Raw genomic sequence first — 8,999 nt, 5'->3', positions numbered from 1 at the left:
GACAAGCTCCATTGGTGCACTTGGCTACAGGGAAGGCGACCATCATTTCCTATTCGGCACGTGTATGGTGCCAATTACAGGCTTTCTTGTAAACTGACGCCCACGCCCAAACGGTGGCTCACAGAAATGGGCCGGTCCATCTTGGGCATCTAGCGAGATCTCGGTAAGTTGAATATTCGGGAGCAGTAATTTAATTGTTCATTTTTTTCCTGCCAAGAAAAAAAAGTGTAGCGCCGTGCACCTGCTGATACCTTTCTAAGCACTTTTACGTGTGAACCGAAGTCATCTTGCCGAACTCCTTCCTTTCTCATTTTAGTCCTTGCCGTTTTCATCTTCCGTCCTGGTTTTGGGAAGCTTCACAATCGGTCTTGGGTCTTTTCTTTTAGTTTGGTCTTTCTAGACCTGTTTTTCCTTTTCCTTTTGCCTTTTGTTTTTTTCAAATATGTGAAATTTTTAAATTTTTATTTTCTCTAAAACATATTCCCTCCGTAAACTAATATAAGAGCAGTTGGATCACTATTTTAGTTATCTAAACACTCTTATATTAGTTTACAGAGGGAGTAATTGTGAACTTTTTCAAAATACGCGAACAATTTAAAAATTGTGAATTTAATTTTCATGATTTTATTTTCAATTTTATGAACCTTTTTTTTCAAATGTACGGAGTTTTTTTTTCAATTTTTTGCAAACTCTTTAAATTTTTACAAACCGTTTTTTTAATTTCGATTTTTTTATTTTCTATCTTTTACAAATTTATGATTTTTTTATTTCAATGGTCAACGGTCAACTAGTCACCGGTCAACTGAAAAATCTAGAAAATAATATTCACAATTGTGGGGCATGAACAGTAGATGGGCCGACTGAGGAGTTGGGATGTGATAGCGTTAATAAGCACTCGATATTTCAGCTCGTTAAGCTCGTGACTCGCTTCTTAATGAACAAAACCAATCATCTATTTCAGCTTGTTAAACTTAACGAGTTAACGAATTTCACGAGTAGCTCGCTAGGCTCGTTAGTAACAACACAACACATATTTTCACCTTATATGACAACATTTTCGTAGCACCTCAAGTCATATGTTCAATCTAATCTACGTAGGAGGCAACAACTGGTGCATTTTCTATTGTGGTCACCATCTTCTTTCTTACAAACCACATCTACACGTCCTCTAGACCGTGACACAGAAGAATCTATTAACGAGCGCTCGTGAGCTTAACGAGTCTCAACGAACCGAGCCAAGCAAGGTTTTCTGCTCGTTAATCTTAACGAGCTTAACGAGCCGAGCAACTCGTTAATCCACCCTTACCCATTGGTCTAGGTTTTAAAGTTTTCATCTTTTGTTGGTTGGCCTAGCTAAATGAATGGTTTAATAAAAACACAAGTGTGAGTACAAAAGTATCTGGAACATCTCCCATTTATGAATTTTTCATTGATTGACAGTAGGACATGGAACCCTCATACCACAATCACATTTCGGCCATGATATTGAGTATCGGAGTTGATATTATTTTGGGAGTAGTCATACGCCCTAGAGACTTCAATAACTTTTCTAAATTTGAGAAGGTACATATAGAATATGTACAACGACACATATTAGTTGACATATCAAATCAAGTATTTCCTTTATATATTTTTTTTGCAAATTTAAGAGAAAAATTGCTTACTAGGTTCCAAACAAAATTGAAAAATAATAATAGTTTTAGTTCAAACAAATCTACATCCCATGATAGATGCAATAATTGTATAAACATAACGTGTGTATTTTAGTATTTATTTATTTGGTATGTGGTTAATTATGTTAATTTAATAGAAAATGATACTTACCATAATATTTTTGTTGGGTTTCTTATGGGGAAAGTTAATAAATAAATTCGCCACTTTTTCGATAAGAGAAAATATACCGGCTTTCTCGGGTGTAAAATTACTTTATGTATTAGCATTTCTCACACTATTTGTGCCTCCAAAGACTATTTGTAGCATTTCTCATACTGCAAAAATTGTGCCTGGCATCTCTCCGCCTTCAAAGAATTTTTGTGGCATTTCTTAAGAATGCCTCTAAACCATTATGTGGCGTCTTTTGTATTGCGTCCAAAATGTTGCCGAGGCACGTAAGAATGCCACAAACTTTACACTTGCATATAAGAATATGATAAAACCACTATTACAACAAGCTCAATAATTTGCATCTAGGTCTGTACAAGCACACATATAAAAGTAAAACAAGACTGAGAGGCTTGCATCATCTAGAAAGCATCATCGTGCACACGAATAATGTAAAGCATCACCATCAGAACATCTTCACAAATTCAGAAACAACATCAAAGTATCAAACATAAACACACAGGTACACTGCCTACTGTTGTGACAACAATATGAGAAGTGTTCCAACTTGATGCAATCAATCATAAATGGACACACAGAAGAACAAACCAATCAGCGACGTGTCACCTTTACCTTCAGCCTTCAGCGGACTACCGGCATTTCTACGCTTCTACAAGAGAAAAGTATCTTCTCAGCACTATAATAGGGTTACAGAGACATACATGCAAGAAAAAAGGGCCAGGAAAAATCCTATTCAGTGAATCTTCACCAGCCATGTCAGATGTAAGCAAGAGAAACCTCCTGCCCTAAAGGCATGTACAGCTCACATATGACCATCTTTCAAGTTTCCCTGCTTGAATTCCTAAGCATGTTGTTTCCGGTTGTAGCAGAGATTTCTTTAGTAGCTATTCTGATGCTTGTTGTCTCAGAAACTCTCTTTCTCTTCAATGTATTCCTTAGTGCAACTTCTAATTAAGTACCGTAACCAGCTTGGTCACCCTTTTTTTAAAAGGAGGATAACCCCTGCAGGACGATGCATGCAGCCATATATTATTAATAGTGCAAAATCCTGCAGCCGAACACCATCGACCTGGAAATAAATCGGAAACAAACCCTGATGCCGTATACCTCACGACAGTACCTCCCCCAGATAGGCACTAATCCCTACGATACAAGACACAACATAAACAAAAAAAATACACAACTCCTAGGCTACGCCTTCGAGAAGGAATCGTCGCACGTGCGCCGATGATGGCTAGTCCGCCATAAGGTTGAACTCCGGATTCTCATCCCCAAAGCCAAATTTCAATCCACCACCTTCAGCAAGGATACGGCATAGGTGTGCGGTGACATAGTCTGATAAGAGATCTTGTGTTTCCACCGGAGTGCATAAACTCATCGCTGAAGCCATTTGTACCATCTGCCCTTATCCATCTACCGATAGCTCGATAGTCCGGTACCTCTGGAGGAGACAACGGAAGACAAAGACATCCCATACCGTCTACCTCCCGCTACTGTTGCACCACCTTCGGTTCGACAACAATAGGCTAAACATGACACCTCCGCCAGAGCCAACATGCATCACTTGCCGGTAGTAGGCATGACTTGACGTCTCCATATAAGACGCCATGCGTAGCATCCACCGGTGACTTTACCTGCCGGCGACAGGCACCGCCCGACAACTCTGAAAGAGGCAAATGTGACACCTGCCGAGCCGCATCGAATCCAATCTGTTGATGAAAGGGATGTCCCATACTGGCACCAGCCTTAAAAGGCCGTCACCACCTCAAGATCCAAACTCCGAATTGCCAACACGATTTTGGAGTCCGCCGTCATTGATGAAGAGGGGCCCTCCGCCGCCGCCGTCGAGCGCACGGGCTCTACCCGATGTTGTCCCCCGGCGGCGGCGGAGGGGAAGGAGGGATGAGATCGAGGCAACTCGGGGCTAGGGTCCCCCCCCGATCGCTCTGGAGGGGCGAGCGATGAGGGGGTACGACGTTGCTTGGTCACTTGAGTTTCAGTAGTTTCTTTGTTGGAATCTACATTCTTGCTATTGTTGAATGACACTTGACTACAAACACTAGACACCTACAATTGGGTAAAAATAAAACTCCTATATGGTTACACATGGTTAAATTTTGTAGATAGGCAAAGACCACCAAATATGAGTTATGATAGTACCTTAGAGTGCAGCATGGTGTTACCATCTGTTTGCACAATCTGCAGGAAGAAAAAAGGAGTTCAGAATAGTTGCATATACAAGAACATATCAAATGAGTTAGTAAAGTGTTATGTTATGCATCATACGTTTTGGCTCGGCCATGAAATACACTTAGCTTGGGCATTTCCTAGCATTTTTATTTTCCCTTGTGCACAAGGTAGCTCAGTTATTTCTTTGAGCACGATGTTGACAGGAACTTCAATACAATCAGCTAGCGGCTGGCCATCAGTAGCTTTAGCTTTTCTATCAGTTTTCTGAATGGTTCCCATTGCCACCACACCTGCACTATTTGACGATGTCAAACTAACTTTCATGCCACACTTTATGATATCTTCTAATCTGTCCTGTGAGTTACAATAGTACTAAGTAACTCTTCTAATTTGCTAGTTGGTTAATATAAGTAGAGGCGGACATAGAAAAATCACCTGTGGCCCCTTCTGGAGCGGTGTTTGAAATATTCCTGGTTTCTTATGTTGAGTTGTCTTTCTTTTCCTTAATTTTGGTACAAGGCTTGGTAGTGCTGATTTTGCATTCTTTGATTTCAATTGAGGTGCCTTCATCTTATCCGAATGCCTTGGAGCAGCCATTTCCTCGAATACCTTGGTAGTGTATGAAAGTGAAGTTGCATGTTGTTCATCATTCATTGTTTCTAAGCCCTGGTAGGTGGAAACTCATATTTAGCTGGTAGGAAAGTTCAAAGAATGTGACTGAATTTAAAAGATGAAAACAAGAATCACCTTATAAGGATCTTTAGGTGGAAGCTCCTTTTCTGGGATTCCTTCCATTTTAACCGAGCCCCTAGAAGCTATGATCAAACTCTTTAACTCGTTGTATTGTTCTTGCATTCTCTAAATCTTGGCCATTATTGAAGTTTGATTTGCCACCACATGCCGAAGCTCCAAGTTCTCTTGTCTAGCAGCATGTAGTTCAGCTTCAACTTGAGCAAGGCGCTCCGAAGCGACTCCACCTGCTAATAGACCAAGGCCACTTGGCCTTCCTTTCTTTTCATTTGGGAAAATTGATGAATAAAGATTACCATTACGGGCATCCTCACCAATCAAAGAAGGATCTGCCTGAATCCTTTTTTTAATTTCAACCTGAAAGGTTTAACAAAGCACTATCAAGTTAAAGCTAACTAGGAAGATAATAGAACAATGCTGGTGGTGCAAGTGCCAACAATTAGTGCGTCTATATAGTACTAATCAACATGCCTTAATCAGTTCAGCGCTTCTCCAACAATAGTCAAACTGCACAATGTCGTACCAAAATGATTGTTCATACAGAACATCTAGCACAAACACAAAAGGGAAGTAAAATGAAGTAGAAACATTAAGGGGCATTACCTCAACCACCTTGTGTGCACCGGGGCGTTGGATCAATAATAGCAACAGAACGTGGGCGAGTCTGGTATGGGGAGGACAAAGCTGATGCGTGCGAGACCACCTTCGTCCTCTTCCGCCGCCTCCTCTCCGGTGCCTGGATATTCCCTCTCCTTTGGCTGTCCTTCACTCGGCCGCTGCAATCCTACCATGATATCGTGAAGGAGAGAAGAAGAGGTCCAAACACGGGAAGGCGTTGCAGGCTGTGGCGGCCGCTACGGCAGCTCCGGTGTGGGACACCGGTGATGGAGGCTCCGGTGGTAGCCACGACGAGGCACTAGACCCAGTATTGATTGAAAGAAGGCAAGTCAGGGTATTGTAGCTTCTCTAACATTCCTGCGTATGCATTCGAGGCGTTCTCCACTGGAACGCCAGGAATAGTCAAGTGATGCATTCTGCAAAGAGTCGCCAAAGATATATCCATATTAAGACATCTTCCTAATGCCGTTTTTTCTCTGTTTCTGAGGCATTTTCTAAATTGCCTTCAAAGGCAGTGAGCTTCGGAGGCACTTTCTCAAAGTGCCGCCAGTACCATAACTTTTAGGCATTTTAGAAAATCACCGGTAATAATATGCCTCCTAATGGCATAAGTGTTGTAGTACGTTGAGTTCACTTTTACCACATTGATGAAACTGCCATCAAGGTGGCTACAGTTAACGTGTTCTTCGCAGTTATTCTTTCCGCAATCATTCTCCTCCCTGGCGAAGATGATTGTTGTTGCCTCGCCTCATCCGGGGCGGTCTACTCTTACCGCTCGGTCACCTCGTCTCAGCAGTGGACGCTTTTGCCCCTCAGGTCTGGGACTCGTTCGCTGCCTCCCCACCCAAGCGATTCCTCTGGTCGTGCCACCGGCGGCGCATGTTCTGCAGCTACATCTTCATCTAAAGTTCAGCAACATGGAACTGGTTGCAAGGCTCCAGAACATTCAACTCGACCGTGGGAGGAGCTATCAGATGTTTGTTTGGACAGCCAAGACTGCTCTCCGGGCTTCCACGAGCAACTCTTTGCGCATCAGCAGGCACTTGCTAGATTTGTTAACATCGCACCTAGGCACGCCATAAGTGGTGTCCAATGTGAGACGCTCGGGAATGTTGTGGACCGGAGGATATGACACGTTAACTCGGCCAGACTTTTGGCGGAGCAGAAATTGATGACCTGGACGCTCTTTAGTCTGTCGTGACGGTGATCATGTGTCGCTCCTCAGATCTGAGGGGTCTCCGAAAACAGAGGCACAATTCCACCGGCATGCACATAAGATGAAGGTCTCCAAGGAAGGAGCAGCATAGAGAAACGAAACCAGAGTAAAAGGATGGAAAAGTCTTAAACTGAGATGCATGGCAGAGGATTGTTCACATTCCCTTTTCCATAGGATAACAAGGGATGGATGCGATGTTTTTTCTTTTGCATCGATTGAGGGGAGGGGGGTTAGACGTGCCAACGTACAATCCCCAACTCCAAGTTAATAGTAGAGATTTATATAATTTGCAAAAGATAAGCACATAAACACGTAGGCACACACGAATACTTAGTTTCTTCTTAGGGCTATACGAATACTTAGTTACAAATGAAGATTTGGTGATATTCCTTTTCAAATGACACCTACAATAACCTCTTTAATAAGTTAATGAAAGAATAAAGACATGCCCCATAGGTGCCTGTGAACACCCGTACAAACGACAATAATACTTGTGGCGGGTCTGCCGCCCTAAACCACCTAAGATTAAGAGCATCCTCTTAGCACTGAAACTCCTTGTCTCACTGCCGCCTAAATATCTAGGCATTTGTAAGACCCTGAAATATAGAACATGGCTAAACAATCTTGTCTTATTTATCCCTTCCATTGTAGAAAAAAGACTTGGAAGAGCTAAATCATCACATGAACCAGCGCAAGTCCAAGTCCTAGTCCGAGTTAACTTGGTCAGGTGACACAAGAGCAGAACACCCTTCTTCATTAGTGATAGGATAATAAGCTACAAAGGAAAAAAATAGCATTGTTGAAAAAAGAAAGTTGTGTAAGATTCCAAAAGTATACATGCATTTAATAGTTCAATATACATTTCTTACACAATGGAAGACACCTCTGTGCTAAGAATTTTAGGGCGAGACTATGCCAACAATAGCATGCATTACCTCAATCCAAAGCAATGCCAGGTGCTAACAGGAAAGTCAAACATTGATGCCATGGCATAAAATAGAACGCTTTGACCTAAAATTGACGAATGCTGTGCATTCGACAACTCAAAAATCATAACGTGTATACGTTCTTTTTATATTGTGATATCCAAATCATTGGGTGGATGTAACACATATATTGCACAATGGATATAGGTGAATCTACAGAAAATGGGTGCAAATAACTTGAGATTCATAAATAACAGTCCACATCAAAGTTAGATGTGACTAGGTTGAAAAAAACAGAGAGTTATACCTCCTTCAACAACTTCTCGGCGATCGGATATATTTACAGTTAACTGTTTTGTTCTCCAGACATGGTTGGCCGTGTGAAATACTCGGACCTATGGAATCAATGCGACTATTTGTTAGTGCTAGTATTTTACAAAGCATTATTTGTTTGAAGAATGGAAGACAAGCGAGCAAAGCATGTTTGTATCGACTTACAGAAACATCCACTTTAGCATTAATGTCATTTCCTCTATCAAAAGTGCCCATGCATATGCTCAACAGCTTGTTTTCCAACTGAAAGTAGCAACTCGAAAGCAAGAGGTTATAAGAACAAAAACCAAACATAACAGAAAGTCTAACATATTTATTTTATTTTATTTAAAAGGTAATAAAATCATAATGTACCTCAATTGTGGTGGAAATACGTTCTCCATCAATGCATTCAATAATATCACCAACTCGGATTCCAACTTTCTCAGCTTGAGATCCTATTGACACCTAAGATTTCATTGGCAATATTTAATCAGTTGATAAGATGCATGAGAAGGGAATGACAAAAACATAATTGAAGTTATTAGGGAACTAAACAAAATGATTCCGCAGATTTTCCTGAGAGAGGAGACATAGCCAAGGACACCTTGGCCGGTCGCAACGTTCGCAGTGAGGGCTTGGCAGGCCCTCCCCTCCAACTGGGACGACACATTATCGCACCTGCAGGGGAGGACACAAGCGTTCGTTGGTTCGGGTGGGGGCTTTTCCTTTTTGACCACCGCTAGGATTAGATAGCAGCTGAGCTCGAGATAAGGACACCAAGGCCAGCTGCGATGTCGCCGGTGTGGGCTGTCCTAACCTATAGGTGCTCCCAAATATAATTGCAAGTCAAAAAGTAAGCAAAATAAACAATTGTATACCTCTTTAACAACAAGACCATCATCAATGTTTAGCTTGCGCCATATATACTCAGCATGGATGGGATCTAAAAACTTCAGGGCCTCACACTGCAATCCAAGATGGGGCCGAGGGATGCACCTACAAAATCGTAACACAAAATTTAGTTCTGGACATCAAAATGTGATTGCTTTGGTTAAAGGTAATTTAAGTTAACAAAAACAAAAAACATTCAATGAAACTTTATTTATGCGCTATGTACTAATTAATTCAGTCGGTACCATCCC

At 41.6% G+C, this 8,999-nt stretch overlaps 1 protein-coding gene across 1 annotated transcript in view; it reads right to left on the bottom strand.

Moving 5' to 3' along the window:
• Positions 1-6,370: 6,370 nt before the first annotated feature.
• Positions 6,371-8,999, bottom strand: part of LOC119306907 (serine protease Do-like HtrA) — a 6,076-nt gene continuing 3,447 nt past the window's right edge. The window contains exons 6-11 of the mRNA XM_037583000.1: positions 8,736-8,853; positions 8,230-8,322; positions 8,041-8,118; positions 7,850-7,937; positions 7,553-7,627; positions 6,371-6,558 (exon numbers count right to left, since the gene is read on the bottom strand). Coding sequence (XP_037438897.1) covers positions 6,371-6,558; positions 7,553-7,627; positions 7,850-7,937; positions 8,041-8,118; positions 8,230-8,322; positions 8,736-8,853 — 640 coding nt within the window. The remainder of the gene's footprint in view (positions 6,559-7,552; positions 7,628-7,849; positions 7,938-8,040; positions 8,119-8,229; positions 8,323-8,735; positions 8,854-8,999) is intronic.

The sequence above is a fragment of the Triticum dicoccoides genome, chromosome 5B (assembly GCF_002162155.2).
Source record: "Triticum dicoccoides isolate Atlit2015 ecotype Zavitan chromosome 5B, WEW_v2.0, whole genome shotgun sequence".
Taxonomy (NCBI): Eukaryota; Viridiplantae; Streptophyta; class Magnoliopsida; order Poales; family Poaceae; genus Triticum; species Triticum dicoccoides.
This window is presented reverse-complemented; position numbering and strand designations above follow the sequence as displayed.